Source organism: Mustelus asterias, unplaced genomic scaffold (genome assembly GCF_964213995.1).
Source record: "Mustelus asterias unplaced genomic scaffold, sMusAst1.hap1.1 HAP1_SCAFFOLD_77, whole genome shotgun sequence".
In the NCBI taxonomy this organism is placed as follows: Eukaryota; Metazoa; Chordata; class Chondrichthyes; order Carcharhiniformes; family Triakidae; genus Mustelus; species Mustelus asterias.
This window is the reverse complement of record NW_027590136.1, coordinates 1,100,081-1,117,018: the sequence shown is the minus strand read 5'-3', so window position 1 is coordinate 1,117,018 and position 16,938 is coordinate 1,100,081. Positions and strand designations below refer to the sequence as shown.

The window sequence follows — 16,938 nt, the reverse complement described above, 5'->3', positions numbered from 1 at the left end:
CTGTGCCACCCTATCTAAATACACTACATCTACAGATTGCTCTCAATCTACTCTCCCCTATTACATTCTCAAAGAATTCAAGCGAATTTGTCAAACATGATTTATGTTTCATAAAAGAATCTTGACGAGGTTTCAGCTTTCCGAAATGATTAGCTCTTTCCACTTTCATTATTGACTCCAGTATCTTGCCAACAACAGATGTTAAATTAACAAGGTTAAATTAACCCTGCCTTCTGCCTTTCTCCCTTTTTGAACAAGGTAGTCACATTGGCTGTTTTCCAATCTTCAATACCCTCCCAGAATTTAGCGAGCTACGAAAAATTACAACCAAAGTGTCCACTATCTCTTCAGCAACCTCCATTAAAAGCCGAGCGTGCAGTTCATTGGGTCCTGGCGACTTGTCCATCCTTCGCCACTGAAGGGAAAGGAAGGGAGGCCAGTCTGTATATTCCACACATTTTTAGTCAAGTCATACAGACATACATCTGTCTGGCCGCCTGCATGGAGATTTTCAGCTCTCTGTCCAGGACAGGAGGCAGTGAGCATGGATCTGTCAATCAGCACCTTCAGGAGAATTGGGAGGGTGAATATTGGATACAGCAGAGTGAGAATGGAGGGAGAGTGTGTGGGATGGAGATTCACAGCTTTTGGGGAATGAGAGAGGAAAGAATGTTCGACTGAAATTGTCAGTTCTTAATTTCTATCCTGTACTGACAGTCATTATTTTTGTAAACTCGTTTTGCAGGACATCAGAAGAGGAGTATTTACAGACAGAAATCTCAATCCAAACTACACACCATCTTCTGACAGAGTCACTCGATTCATCGGGACCTGAATATTAGCAGCCTTTGAATCTAGAAGGAGAAATGTTTCTCTGTTCTTTCTGCTTCAGAACGCTTTAAACATCAGTGTGACTGGAAAAGCTCCAGGATGCACACACACCCGAGTGAGCGTACTCCAGTGCACTGACTGTGGAAAGAGCTTTAACCAGTAACACAGCCTGAAAATACATCGCAGCATTCACAGCGGGGAGAGACTGTACCCGTGTTCTGTGTGAGATTTAACTGATTGTTTAACCTGGAGAGTCACAAGGACACCCGCACCATGAGGAAATGTGGGGACTGTGGGAAAGGATTCAAGCACCCATCTCAGCTGGAAACTCATCGACGCAGTCACACAAGGGAGGGACCATTCACCTGCTCTGTGTGTGGGAAAGGATTCAGTTTGTCATACAGACTGCTGAGACACCAGCGAGTTCACACTGGGGAGAGACCATTCAGCTGCTCTGTGTGTGGGGAGGGATTCAGTCAGTTATCCCACCTACTGAGTCACAATATCACTCACAGCAATGAGAGACTCTTTAAATGCTCTGATTGTGGGAGTGGATTCAAAAGCTCTCGGCATCTAATGTCCCACCAGCGCATTCACACTGAGGAGAGACTGTTCAGCTGCTCTCACTGCGCAAAGGGATTCATTCGGTTGTCCCACCTGTTGAGACACAATCTCACTCACACCAATGAGAGACCCTTTACATGCTCTGACTGTGGGAGCGGATTCAAAAGCTCTCGGGCACTGATGCTCCACCAGCGCATTCACACTGTGGACAGACCGTTCGGCTGCTCTCACTGCTCAAAGAGATTTAGAACGTCATCCAACCTGGCCAGACACCAGCGAGTTCACACTGGGGAGAGATCATTCACCTGCTCTGTGTGTGGGAAGGGATTCACTCAGTCATCCATCTTGTGGAGACACCAGCGAGTTCACACTGGGGAGAGACCATTCACCTGCTCTCAGTGTGAGAAGCGATTTACTGACTCATCCAGCCTGCAGACACACCAGCGAGTTCACACTGTGGAGAGGCCATTCACCTGCTCTCAGTGTGGGAAGGGATTCAGAGTTTCATCCCAGCTGCTGAAACACCAACAAGTTCACGAGTGATTCCAGGGGTTGGATTCTGCTGTTATTGTTTCTGCTCTCAATTACATCCGGGACTGCATTTTGTTCATTCTCACAGTTGGTCAATGGGGAGGGACGAGGGTTTCTTTCTGAGGGACTGGCCGGTCTCACGACTTTGCCTCCAGTGGCTGGTGCTCGGAACTTCAGAGATATTTAGTCAGCATTTCTGTTTGAAAACCCCCAAATCCCCACCAAATTTCCTTTGTAATTGTTTATTGTCTCCACTTCCTCCACCCTCGTAGGCAGCAAGTTCCAGTCCATTACTATTCACTGCATCAAAATATTCTTCCTCACGTTCCCCTCCCTCGCATCTCTGACCCAAAACCTTCAATCTGTGTCCCCCTTGTCCTTGTCCCATCAGCAGATGGGAACAGCTTTCCTTTGTCCACCTTATCGAAACCTGTCAGAATCGTGTCAGGAATGTAAAGCTGGAAATCCCTCCCTAACAGCACTGTGGGTGTACTTACACCTCAGGCATTGTAGCAGTTCAGGAAGGCAGTGTTGGGGTTGACCATGGCCGAGGCAGCTACATACAGCCACATATTCTGTTATAATTGAAGGACTGCAGATTGAATGTGAGGCATTATGGGACTGGACTATCTTGACCACATTCCTGTGACTGCTCAGTTTCTGCAATCACGGACCATTAAAGCTGCTTAGCAGGGCCCTGACAGAGGACCTGGTGAGAATATTTACTCAGAATGAGTTAGAATTAAACTTATTCCAGGATCGGCAGGTGTTCAGCGGCTGAGATACTTGAATCTGTGAAACGTGGGTCTGACCAATCAACAAACGATGATAGGTAGTTGGTTCAGAGTGTTCTCAGGCATTATTTAAATTATTTTATCATAAATTTGTGACCCGATAGTCGGTGAAGTGACAGTATACTCCAAGTAGCACTGGATTGAAAAGCAGATCTCTGAGAGTAGATTCCAATGATTATAATTCTACCCAAGCATGGCCAGTGAAAAACCAGAGCTCGAGTGGGGACCGGACAGGTCCCTTACCTGCCATTTGGAAACTAAGACCAAGAAACTTATCGATAAAATGATTAGAGAATAGAGCAATCTTTCGAGTCTGGATGACACTTCAGAAGAGCTCTTATAAAGGGTCATCCAGACTCGAAACATTGGCTCTATTCTCTCTCCACAGATACTGTCAGACCTGCTGAGATTTTCCATCATTTTCTGTTTTTGTTTCAGATTCCAGCATCCGCAGTATTTTACTTTTATGATAAAATGATTAGTTCTGATTGGAATCCCCACGACCCTCCCGCAAAACAGAGGGAGTGGTGGCAAAGGGAGAAAAAGGATAAGGATGATAAAGTCTGGGTTCTGATTCTCCGAGCCCATGTAGAATTAACAAAATGAGTGAACCAGTTTATAAAGAGCAGAAGTTACCATCCCTAACAAAAACTGATCAAATTAAAATAATTAGGTTGAGGAATATAACAAAAAAAAGATGAAGTTTAAATTAAGTTTGTGTTGTTACTGAACTGTATTGTTGTCATTTTGTTGTGACCACACTGTATTCACCTCAATGCTTGTGGAATCTGTGTAGTGAGCAGGAATTGTTTAAACTAAGAATTTCTTCTTTCATTTTGATCAGCGAGAGGACATTATATTCTGTGAAATCTGCCTCAAGAATAAGGCTGATTGGTTCAGTCTGAGTGTGAAAGAAAGATACAGGGGGCGATCTTACCGGCTCGACTCGCCGCTCGATTAGACCGGTGAGCCAGGAAGATAGCGTGCGAGACTAAAGGATTGCTATCTTCCCAGCCCGTGTTTTGCCAGCTTCATTCCCAGAAAGGGAGTGAAGGCTATTTGCATAGAGTTGCCTACATTACAATGTGATTGGTGGGTTCAGCATGGCTGCTTCCCCCTCTCGCTGGCGAGACGTCACATCACCGAGAATCACTACTGGTCTTCACCAGTGGGGACCAGGTGCTTGGGCCACACTTTGGGGGAGGGGGGGCTGTGTGTGTGGGATCGGAGGCCATTGAAACCACCATGGTGGTCAGGGGCAGTGCCCATTGGGCAATGCCACATTCAGTACCCTCCGGGCACCCTGGCAGTGCCCAGTTGAGCACCATAAGTGTACCATGGGCAGTGCCAAGGGGATGGGTGGGGGTGGGGATTAGTGGAGGGATATTTATAATGACTGGGGGCTTATGCAAGGAGGGTGGACGCCAAGCGGGGAGCTTTGCATGGGGGAGGGTAGTCGGGTGGGGGGGGGGGTGAATCTCTGCCAAGGGGGTTGGATGTGCACGGGGGGGCATTCAGGAATTGGCTACGGAGGGGGCATCATGGTGATTGAATAAGCAGTGACCCTTAATTGAGTTACAATTAATGAATCAGTCGTTATAGTAAAAGACTGAGTTTTTATTTGCTGTTAAAATGTAAAATCTTAATTGCTGTGTATGTAACGAATGTGCAATGAAGATACATTTTTAAAGTTTATTTGTGTCACAAGTAGGCTCACATTAACACTGCAATGAAGTGACTGTGAAAATCCCCTAGTCACCACACTCCGGTGCCTGTTCGGGTTACACTGAGGGAGAATGTAGCATGGCCAATGCACTGAACCAACACGTCTTTCAGACTTGGGAAGGAAACAGGAGCGGCTGGAGGAAACCCACGCAGACATGGGGAGACCGTGCAGACACCACATGGACAGTGACCCAAGCCGAGAATCGAAACCAGATCCCTGGCGCTGTGAGGCAGCAATGTTAACCACTGTGCCGCAGCTGGCGTAGTGTACGGGTGAGAGAGATCTTCAAGCTCTGATTAGCCTCAACATTTGAAACTGTGTGAATAAGGGTATTGTACAGAATCAGATAAAGGGACAGCATGAACCAGTTCTCTTGTATTCCTGTCTAAGATAATGAGAGAAAGTGGTGTCAGTAATTGAGGATCCAATTCAATTAATCTGGTGACTAAATTGACCAATTGTCATGTTCCAACAGGCCCAACTCTGACGTGAGGTAACGGTCACTTTGGGGATAAAAGTAGAGGTTCTGAAGGTCTTCCTTGTGAACCAAATACTGAAGCCTCCCAAGGCTGAGTTCCAAGGAAATTACTGTCAGAGAAGGAGCCAGACTTCCAAAGCTGAATTCCACAAGAATTCCTGTCAAAGAAGGAGCCAGAGAGGGTTACTCTTCTACAGACTGATCACCCGCATGAAGCTGTAAAAGTCAATGTCTTAAAGTTTATTTATTAGTCACAAGTAGGCTTACATTCACGCTGCAATGAAGTTACTGTGAAACTCCCCTAGTTGCCACACTCTGGCGCCTGTTCAGGTACACTTAATGAGAATTTAGCATGGCCAATCCACCTAACCTGCACATCATTGGCTGTGGGAGGAAACCGGAGGACTTGGAGGAAACCCATGCAGACATGGGGAGAATGTGCAGACTCCGCACAGACAGGGACCCAAGCCAGGACGCTGTAAGGCAGCAGTAACCATTGTGCCACCGTGCTCAGTTGTTCAGTAAACTTTTTTCATTCAATAAACTTCTTTTTAAATTCTGCCTTTACCACAAAGAGGTCAGGGAACAGATAAAGAGAAACCATTTGTGTCCAGAACATTGTGAACATCCTTTTACTCTGGTTGTCTTTGATCCTCAAGTAATTTTCTGTTTGTTTTAACCATGTTCTGTTTCATTAATAAACTTTTATCAGTAAAAATATTTGATTTTCCTGGATTTTTCCTGATGAGATTGATGCACTTTAGGGAAAGTGGGTGAGAGGGGTTGGCAGGCTCTTTAACAGAAAGTGAGTCCCTCCAAGGTAATTGGCAAAGGAGCCAGAGGGGGAGATGAGATTTTATTTTTTGACACAGCGAGTTGTTCTGATCTGCCTGCAAGCAGATTCAATAGTATATTCCCAAAGGGTAAAGACTTGAAAGGGAAGAATTTGCAGGGCTGTGGGGAAAGAGCAGAGCAGTTGGATAAATCAGAGAGTCCTTTTAAAGAGATAGCAGGGACATGATCGGCTGAATGGACTCCTGCAGCCTGTCAATCTCAGCCTCCTGCTTTTGTGCAGGTTTGAAGGGCAGATTTCAGTGCAGCCTCTTCCCTGGATCTGTATTTATAGAGACAGGTTTCTCTTTAGTTCTGAGTGACTGATATAACAATTGGTTGGAGGCCCATTTCCCAGTCAGTCCTCCAGCACCTTCCTGTCTCTCTATTAGTGCGACGCCCAGGGCAGTTTCCCAACTGGGGCGCAGGCCCCGTTATTCTCAGCTAAATTCAGCCCTCAGCTCCGTCGCCTGGCTGTCATTGACACCAGCAATAGAGACAGAAAGGTGCCCAGGCTCAAATGGGAAGTCGAAACGTGTGGCTTTAAATGAACTGTTAGCATCTCTGATGATGATCAACAATTTAAAAAAAATGAATTCTAAACCCAGTAAACAAATTAAAGATTCACACGACAAAACTTCAAGTTTTCTGATGTCTCCTCCAACAAACTTGAAGCAACAATGATTGAACACTTTTTTATAGGGAACATAGCCCTTAAACTGTAAAATTAAACTTTGTCCTTTTACTCTTAACACCATTAAATATCCACTCAATGAATATATTTTATTCTGCCTTGGAATGTTCACACTCTTTCTCCAAAAACCAGTCCAAAGTGATTCTTCACTCCCAGAGGGTTTATTTCCATTGTTTTCCTTTTCCAGTCGGGCAACCTTTAATCCCAGAACTGTCCTTCACAGTGATGGTTCTCCTGGACATTTTCCCACTAACACAAGCAAGGCGAATCTTCCAGCCTTGGTTCACAATTCTCAGGAATTTGTGACCAACATTCGACATCGGAGCAGAAGTCGGCCATTTGGCCCTTTGAGTTTCCTCCACCATTTATTTAGATCATGGCTGATCTTTTTGTGTTGCGTTCTCGTGCTATACCCGATACTTTTGATGTCCTTACCCAACAAGAATTAGTATAAAGGCAAAATTCTGCTGTTGTTGGAATCTGAAAAAAAAACAGAAAATCCTGAACAATTTCAGCAAGTCTGACAGCATCTGTAGAGAGAGAATAGAGACAACGTTTTGAGTCAGGATTACTCTTTGTCAGAGGTGAAGACAAGAAAAATCGGACAAAATTTATCCTGTGAGGGTCAAGAATTGGGAAACAATCTATTCAACCTCCTCTGAACCACTTTCAATGCATTTGTATCATTTCTTAAATAGGAGACAAAGCTGCACCGAGTGTTCAAGATGCAGTCTCAGCAACGCCCTGTATAACTGAAGCAGAACATCTTTACTTCTCTGTTCAATTTGTCTCATAATAGAACAAAGAACCAAGAACAAAGAAAATTACAGCACAGGAACAGGCCCTTCGGCCCTCCAAGCCTGCACCGACCATGCTGCCCGACTTAACTAAAACCTCCTACCCTTCCGGGGACCATATCCCTCTATTCCCATCCTATTCATGTATTTGTCAAGATGCTCCTTAAAAGTCACGACTGTATCCGCTTCCACTACCTTCCCCGCCAACGAGTTCCAAACACCCACTACTCTGTAAAAAATCTGCCTCGAACATCTCCTTTAAACCTTGCACCTTAAACCTATGCCCCCTAATAATTGACTCTTCCACCCTGGGAAAAAGCTTCTGACTATCCACTCTGTCCATGCCTCTCAATCTTGTAGACTTCTATCAGGTCCCCCCTCAACCTCCGTCATTCCAGTGAGAACAAACCAAGTTTCCCGAACCTCTCCTCATAGCTAATGCACTCCATACCAGACAACATCCTGGTAAATCTTTTTTGCACCCTCTCCAAAGCCTCCACATCCTTCTGGTAGTGTGCCGACCAGAATTGAACACTATATTTCAAGTGTGGCCTAACTAAGGTTCTATAAAGCTGCAACATGACTTGCCAATTTTTAAACTCAATACCCCGGCCGATGAAGGCAAGCATGCCGTATGCCTTCTTGACTACCTTCTCCACCTGCATTGCCACTTTCAGTGACCTGTGTACCTGTATACCCAGATCCCTTTGCCTTTCAATACTCTTAAGGGTTCTGCCATTTACTGTATATTTCCTATCTGTATTAGACCTTCCAAAATGTATTACCTCACATTTGTCCGGAATAATAAAGGATAACATTCCATTTGTCAGAACTTTGATTTATTTGAACTAAGATTTATGGGGGTTCTCTTGTTTACAATAACCTCCCTAATCGTAAATCACACCAGGTTCCAGTGTCTTAACCATGTGGCAAGAAAGAATACTTTAAATGGTGAATTCAGAAACTTTATTAATCATTAAAAATGTAACAAGTCAGAAAGATAAAAAACAGAGTGTCGATTAACAGTTAATAGAGAAAGTTTAACATTAACAATTGAACAGACTTCTCTCCATCCCTCTCAGACCAGGACATGAAGTGACTGCTCCAAAAACATGGATAACTTGTAAAACCAACAGCTCTCCACACCTCTCTGTAAACATCTCTCCCTCCCTTAGGGCGGCACGGTAGCACAGTGGTTAGCACTGCTGCTTCACAGCTCCAGGGTCCCGGGTTCGATTCTCGGCTCGGGTCACTGTCTGTGTGGAGTTTGCACATTCTCCTCGTGTCTGCGTGGGTTTCCTCCGGGTACTCCGGTTTCCTCCCACAGTCCAACGATGTGCGGGTTAGGTTGATTGGCCAGGTTAAAAAAAAAATTGTCCCTGAGATGCGTAGTTAGAGGGATTAGCGGGTAAATATGTGGGGGTAGGGCCTGGGTGGGATTGTGGTCGGTGCAGACTCGATGGGCCAAATGGCCTCCTTCTGCACTGTAGGGTTTCTATGATTCCACCTCTCTTGACCAAATTGCCTTCTCAAGACCACTTTTTTATACTTTAAAAATGTTAAAAAGCCCATCTTAGCCAATTCCCATAAATCTTCAATTATAAACTAAAATAGACACATGAGTTTTCAGGCGATTTAAAAACAAATGAACTGTCTGCTGAAAGGGTTAACTTTTCTACAGAACCTAAAGGGGTGGGAGTGAGCAGAAAAAACTTGGCACACAATTACATCACTTTACACAAGTTTAAAACAAAACAAATGATTTTAAACTTCATCTATTAATTTTTTTTGTTATATCCCGGCTCGGGTCACTGTCTGTGTGGAGTTTGCACATTCTCCCTGTGTCTGCGTGGGTTTCCTCCGGGTGCTCCGGTTTCCTCCCACAGTCCAAAGATGTGCGGGCGAGGTTGATTGGCCATTCTAAACTGCATAGGTTAGAGGGGTTAGTGGGTAAATATGTAGGGATATGTGGATAGGGCCTGGGTGGGATTGTGGTTGGTGCAGACTCGATGGGCCGAATGGCCTCTTTCTGCACTGTAGGATTCTATGATATTCCTCAATCTATTTAATTTGATCAGTTTTTGTTAGGGATGGGTAACTTCTGTTCTTTATAAACTGATTCACTCATTTTGTTTATTCTACATGGGCTCAGAGAATCAGAACCCAGACTTTATCATCCTTATCCTTTTTCTCCCTTTGCCACCACTCCCTCTGTTTCGCGGGAGGGTCGTGGGGATTCCAATCAGACTTAATCATTTTATCATAAAAGTGAAAGACTGCGGATACTGGAATCTGAAACAAAAACAGAAAATGCTGGAAAATCTCAGCAGGTCTGACAGTATCTGTGGAGAGAGAATAGAGCCAATGTTTCGAGTCTGGATGACCCTTTATAAGAGCTCTTCTGAAGTGTCATCCAAACACGAAACATTGGCTCTATTCTCTTATCATTGTATCGATAGGTTTCTTAGTTTTAGTTTCCAAATGGCAGGTAAGAGACCTGTCCAGTCCCCACTCGAGCTCTGATTTGTCACTGGCCATGCTTGGGTAAGATTATAACCATTAGAATCTACTCTCAGAGGTCTGCTTTTCAGTCCAGTGCTACTTGGATTATACCGTCACTTCACCGACTATCAGGTCACAAGTCCCTCACAGTTCTTATCACAAATTTATGATAAAATAATTTAAACATGCCTGAGAACGCTTCTTGACTTCTTAGTCAGCTACCTACCACCGTTTGTTGATTAGTCAGACCCCATTTTTACAGATTCCAGGTTTCTCAGCCGCTGAACACCAGCCGGTCCTGCAATAATCTCATAGAATCTCCACAGTGCAGGAGGAGGCCATTCGGCCCATCAAGTCTGCACCAACCACAATCCTACCGACCTTATCCCCATAACCCCATGCATTTACCCTAGCTAGTCCCCCTGACACTAAGGGGCAATTTACCATGGCAAATCCACCTAACCCACACATCTTTGTACCGTGGGAGGAAACTGGAGCACCCGGAGGAAACCTACACAGACACGGGGAGAATGTGCAAACTCCACACAGACAGTGACCCAAGCCGGGAATCAAACCCAGGTCCCTGGCGCTGTGAGGCAGCAGTGCTAACCACTGGACCACAATCCTGCCCCAGTTTAATTCTAACTCATTCTGAGTAAATATTCTCACCAGGTCCTCTGGTGGGGCCCTGCTAAGCAGCTTTAATGGTCCATGATTGGAGAAACTGAGCAGTCACAGGAATGTGGTCAAGATAGTCCAGTCCCATAATGCCTCGCATTTAATCTGCTGTCCTTCAATTATAACAGAATATGTGGCTGTATGTAGCTGCCTCGGCCATGGTGAACCCCAACACTGCCTTCTTGAACTGCTACAATGCCTGAGGTGTAAGTACACCCGCAGTGCTGTTAGGGAGGAATTTCCAGCTACACATTCCAGACTTTCACTAGACTGTCGGTGGATACCAGATTGATATATTCCATTCAACCACACCCAAGTTGAGTTATTCCAATTTCTTTATTGTCCAGGAAAGTATATTCACAATATCTTTAAAACAGAAATTAAACATTCCCATTTGATTTCAGGTATTAACATATTCTGTTAGTTTGTTCTTTATTGTCAATGTCAGGCTGGGGTTGTTCCTCTTGGAGCAAAGGAGGTTGAGGGGAGATTTGATAGAGGTGGACAAGATTCTGACAGGTTTAGATAAGGTGGACAAAGAAAAGCTGTTCCCATTAGCTGACGGGACAAGGATGAGGGGGCACAGAATTAAGGTTTTGGATCAGAGATGCAGCGGGGGGTGGGGGGAGAATATTTTGATGCAGCGAATGGTAATGACCTGGAACTCGCTGCCTACGAGGGTGGAGGAAGTGGAGATAAGAAACAATTATAAAGGAAATTGGATGGGCATCTGGGGGAGTTTCAAACAGAAATGCTGACTAAATATCTCTGAACTTCCTCACACCCTGTCACTCTGTGATCCGTGTGAAATTTGAAACTAGGTATTCGCAACAAGACTCAAAGAGCATCAGCCCACTGGAGGCCAAGTCGTGAGACCAAGTCGTGAGGCCGGCCAGTCCAACAGAAAGAAACCCTCCGACCCTCCCCATTGACCAACTGCAGGAATGAACAGAATGCAATCCTGGATGTAATTGAGAGCAGAAACAATAACAGCAGAATCCAACCTCTGGAATCACTTGTGAACTCGCTGGTGTTTCAGCAGGTGGGAGGACTGAGTGAATCCTTTCCCACACTGAGAGCAGGTGAATGGCCTCTCCCCAGTGTGAACTCGCTGGTGTGTGCGTAGTTTGGATGAATCATAGAATCCTTTCCCACACTGAGAGCAGGTGAATGGCCTCTCCCCAGTGTGAACTCGCTGGTGTTTCCACAGGCTGGATGAACAAGTGAATCCCTTCCCACACTGAGAGCAGCTGAATGGCCTCTCCCCAGTGTGAACTCGCTGGTGTGACTGCAGGTAGGATGATCGAGTGAATCCATTCCCACACTGAGAGCAGGTGAACGGTCTCTCCCCAGTGTGAACTCGTTGGTGTCTCTGCAGGTGGGATGACCGAGTGAATCCCTCCCCACACAGAGAGCACATGAATGGTCTCTCCCCAGTGTGGCTGCGCTGATGAGTTTCCAGATCTGATGGGGCTCTGTATCTCTTCCCACAGTCCACACATTTCCATGGTTTCTCCATGGTGCAGGTGTCCTTGCCTCTCTCTTGGGTGGACAACCAGTTGAAGTCTCGTCCACACTCACAGCACGGGTACAGTCTCTCCCCACTGTGAATGATGTGATATTTATTCAGGCTGTGTAACTGGTTAAAGCTCTTCAGTCAGTGCACTGGAACACCCTCACTCGAGTGTGGCAGTGTGTTGCTGCTTTTCCAGTCACACTGACACTTGAAATCTTTTCAAATCGACAAACTGGACAACAATTTCTCCTTCTGGATTCAAAGTCCGATGATATTCAGCTCCCAAGGAATATGACTCTGTCAGATCTAGACGTGACGTTTGAGATTTCAGTCTGTGATTCCTCTTTCAATATCCTGTAAAACGAGTTTACATAAGTCATCAGTGTCAGTACAGGACAGAAATTCAGAACAAACAATTCTAGTTTCTATGGAACATTCTTTCCTATTTCAGTCCCAAAAAGCTGTAAATCTCCATCCCACACACTCTCCCTCCATTCTCACTCTGCTGTATCTAATATTCACCCTCCCAATTCTCCTGAAGGTGCTGATTGAGGCTGATTGACAGATCCATGCTCACTGCTTCCTGTCCTGGACACAGAGACCATAACAAATAGGAGCTGCAGTCGGCCATTTGGCCCATCGAGCCTTTTAAACAATTCAATGAGATAATTCGTTCATCTACCTCAGCATCATTCTCCCCACACTAAACCCATATCCCTTGATATCTTCAATATCCAGAAACCAATCAATCAAACTCTTGAAAATAGTTGATGACTGAGGCTTCACTGTCCTCAGGGGTTGAGAATTCCAAAGCTTTACCACATCCTTGAGTGAAGAAATCTCCCCACGTATTAGCTTTTGCTCCATCTTCTTGTCTGTTCCCCATAACCCTTGACACCATTGTCAGTCAAAGATCTGTCTAACTGGAATATATTCAATGATCCTCAGCCTCCACTGGTCCGTGGGGAAGAGAAATCCAAAAGACTAACAACCCTCTGAGGGAAGAGATGTCTTGAAATATATAACAGAGCTACAGTTCCATATTACAAGATATTCAGATCCCAAGGAATATGACTCTGTCTAGACATGACAGTTGAAATTTTTGCCTGTGATTCCTCGTTCAAAATCCTGTGAAATGAGTTTGCAAAAGTCATCACAGTCAGTATCGGATAGAAATTCAGAGCAGACAATTCTAGTTTCTGTGGAACATTCTTTCCTATTTCATTCCCAAAAAGTTGTAAATCTCCATCCATATCTATGGATTCTATTTAAAAATGAAAGTGGATGGGCACTTGAAGGAAATAAACTTTCAGGAGAATGGGGATATAGAGTGGGAATGGGACTGGAATGTTATACAGAGAGTCAGCATGGAATCGAGTTACCAAATGGATTCCTTCTGTGCTGTAATGACTTTATGACTGGAAATGTATAACATCGCTACAGTATTGTATTACAATGCAAGAAATAATAATTAATATATTTTATTACAGAAACATAAATAATATATCTAATCTGGGTACCATATAATAACACTAGACATATCTCTGTCCTATATTAATTTACTGTCCCCTTAAATGTCAGCCATCGCCTGCCCTTTAATTGTGAACATGAGGAAAGAGACCATCCTTTTAGACAGAAAGAAGATTAACGTTTCAGGGTGGGCAGAATGAATTACAGGGAATAAAAATGTATCAGATTTTGTTGGTCAATATAAGCTCAGAAGTGGAAGGGAAATGATCTCCAGTGGAAGAGAAACAATTCCTGAACATTGTAAGACTAAGCTGGTAAATCAGCAGTGAACAGAGTTGTGAAGTGGGAAAAACCTCATCAAGACATAGCTTGTGGAAATAATAGTTAAAATACACCCATTATTAGAGGCAGAGGAAGGTAGACAATGGCAGAGAGCTGATCAGGGAGGGCAGAGGTGAAACAGAGAAATGGATGGCCGTTTAAAAATTCATAAAAAGCATGGTTAGCAAGTTTGCAGACGATACTAAATTAGGAGGTATCGCTGATAGTGAAGAAGGTTATCAAAAATTACAGGGGGATCTTGATCAGTTGATCGGTTAGGGAAGTGGGCCGCTGATTGGCAAATGGGTTTCAGTACAGATAATACAGAGTACAGAGGCACAACCTCAGGCTAAAGGGACAATCCTTTAAAACAGAGATAAGGAGGAATTTCTTCAGCCAGAGAGTGGTGAGTTTGTGGAACTCTGCCGCAGAAGGCTGTGGAGACCAGGTCATTGACTGTCTGTAAGACAGAGATATAATTTTCTTGATTAATAAGGGGATCAGGGGTTATGGGAAAAAGGCAGGAGAACAGGGGTGAGAAAAATATCAGCCATGATTGAATGGCGGAGCAGACTCGATGGGCCGAGTGGCCTAGTTCTGCTCCTATGTCTTATGGTCTTAAGTGTGAGTGTTGCATTTTGGAAAGTCAAACCAGGGTAGGACTTGTACAGTGAATGGTAAGGCACTGGGGAGTGTTGAGGAACAGAGGAACCTCGGAGAAGTACATAGTTTGTTGAAAGTGGCAGCACAGGTAGACAGAATGGTGAAGAAGGCATTTAGCACACTGGCCTTCATCAGTCATGGCACTGAGTATAGGAGTTGGGACATTATGTTACAGTTGTATAAGTCATTGGTGAGGCTGCACTTGGAGTACTGTGAACAGTTTTTGTCACCCTGTTTTAGGAAAGACATTGATAAACTGGAAAGAGTGCAAAGAAGATTTATGAGGATGTTGCCGGGACTAATGGGCCTGAGTGATCGCGAGAGGTTGGACAGGCGAGGGCTTTATTCCTTCGAACGTAGGAGAATGTGGGGTGACCATATTGAGGTGTATTAAATCATGGGGGGCATAGATAGGATGAACCCACATTGTATTTTTGCCAGGGTAAGGGAATTGAAAACTTGAGGGCCCAGGTTTAAGGTGAGAGGGGAAAGATTAAAAGGGACCCGAGGGGCAACTTCTTCATGCAGAGGGTGGTGTGTACATGGAATGAGCTGCCAGAGAAAGTGGTTGAGGCAGGTTCAAACAGGAGGTTTAAACATTTAAAAAGCATTTGGATAAGTACATGAATTGGAAAGGATTAGAGGGATATGAGCCAAACATGGGCAATTGGGACAAGCTGGGAGGGCACCATGGTTGGCATGGATCAGTTGGGCCCAAGGGCCTGTTCCCGTGCTGTATTGCTCTATGACTCTATGTGCTGGCTGCGTCAGCATCTACTGCCCATAACTCATTGCCCTTGAACTGAGTGGTTTGCATTGCTGGGGGATGTGGTCATTTCCTTCTTTAAAGGACATTATTAAATCGGATGGATTTTTACGACAATTGTCATCAATGGACTTCTAATTCTAGATTTTTACCAAATTCAAATTTCAACATTTGCCATTGTGAGATTCAAACCCAGGGTTCGCAGTGCATCGCCCTGGATCCCTGTATTACTAATCCAATAACTATCACTGCACCATTGCCTCCCCATCCATGGTAAAAGAGTCATAATAGCCCGAGATCCATGGAATCAGAGCATGCTCTAAATTTAAATTAATGCTCACTAACACTCACCCCAAAACCATTTCACTGTTTTCACATTTTAAAATCTGCTGCAGCTGAAAAGATCTCGGAGAGATTGGTGTCCGGGAAAAATGTTGCAATCTTCAAATCTTCTCCCTGTAAATGAGGAAAGTTATAGGTGTAATTCAAGGTTAGAAATTCAAGAGAGACAAACATTTCTTTTGGTCTGAGTTTGCTGTGTGTAAATCTTTCCCTTCTCACCCCCTGTAAAAGGAGTTTCCAAAATCCATCAGCATCTGTCCAGAACAGAAATTCAAAACATTCTCTCCTCCTACCTGGCACAGAATTACTTTAGCTGGGACAAAATTGCAGTGGAGGCAGTTCAGAGAAGATTCAGTTGGTTGATTCCTGAAATGAGGAGTTTTATCTTTCAGGTTGAGCAGCTGGGGCCTGTACTCTTTGGAGTTTAGAAGACTGAGAAGTAATCTTAATGAAACATCTGGGAATTTAAGGGCGGCACGGTGGCTTGCACTGCTGCCTCACAGCGCCAGGGTCCCAGGTTCAATTCCGGCCTTGGGTCACTGTCTGTATGGAGTTTGCACATTCTCCCCATGTCTGCGTGGGTTTCCTCCGGGTGCTCTGGTTTCCTCCCACAGTCCAAAGATGTGTGGGTTAGGTTGATTGGCCATGCTAAATTGACCCTAATGTCAGGGGGATTAGCAGGGTAAATGCATGGGGTTGTGGGGATGAGGCCTGGGTGGGATTGTGATCGGTACAGACTCGCTGGGCCGAATGGCCTCTTTCTGTACTGTCGGGTTTCGACGATTCTATTGTCCCTCTGTAGAGGTTCTGAACCAGCCCCTGAAACCACGCCCATTATGACCCGTCAGACAGCAGCGCATGCGCCCTCCGTCTCCGCTGAAACAAGGTGGCGGCCGATAACTGGGGCCTGTTGCCGGGATAAAAGCCTCGGAGCTGCAAACCCGGGACCTGCAGGGTCTTATTCGGGCCTTGCAGCCTACAGCGGGTGTTTGGAAGCCATAGCTCCCTCCCTACCCCGACTCCCGGCTCCATTTCTCCCACAGCCCAACCGACTCACCCGCTGAAAAATGTGCCAACTCCCGCACTCGCAAGACTCCGAGCAGTGACACTGCGCACGCTCCAGATATAGCACTGCGCCTGCGCAATAGGCTCCTGTGGAATGAATAGGACACTTTCACACCCGCAGGGGCACCTGGGAATTAACGGCGTCATTGTCAAAGACGAGAATAGAAAATTATCTTGTGCAATTAAGATCAAATAATTTTTTAAAATGCATTCATCGGAATTTGTGCGCTGCCATTCTCCATTTCTAAAATTGAATTAAACCAGTGCTCTCCTGTGGGAATACCTCGAGTTTTTAAAACTTTTCCCACTGGTTTCCTCTCCTCTCTCTGCTCTCCTGAAGGTGCTCACACTGGTTGGGTAAATCCCACA

The 16,938-nt window shown here is 44.9% G+C and overlaps 1 protein-coding gene across 1 annotated transcript in view; it reads right to left on the bottom strand.

The window, feature by feature from the left end:
• Nucleotides 1-16,938, bottom strand: part of LOC144483739 (uncharacterized) — a 90,479-nt gene that overhangs the window by 33,497 nt on the left and 40,044 nt on the right. The window contains exon 6 of the mRNA XM_078202276.1: nt 11,443-11,853. Coding sequence (XP_078058402.1) covers nt 11,443-11,853 — 411 coding nt within the window. The remainder of the gene's footprint in view (nt 1-11,442; nt 11,854-16,938) is intronic.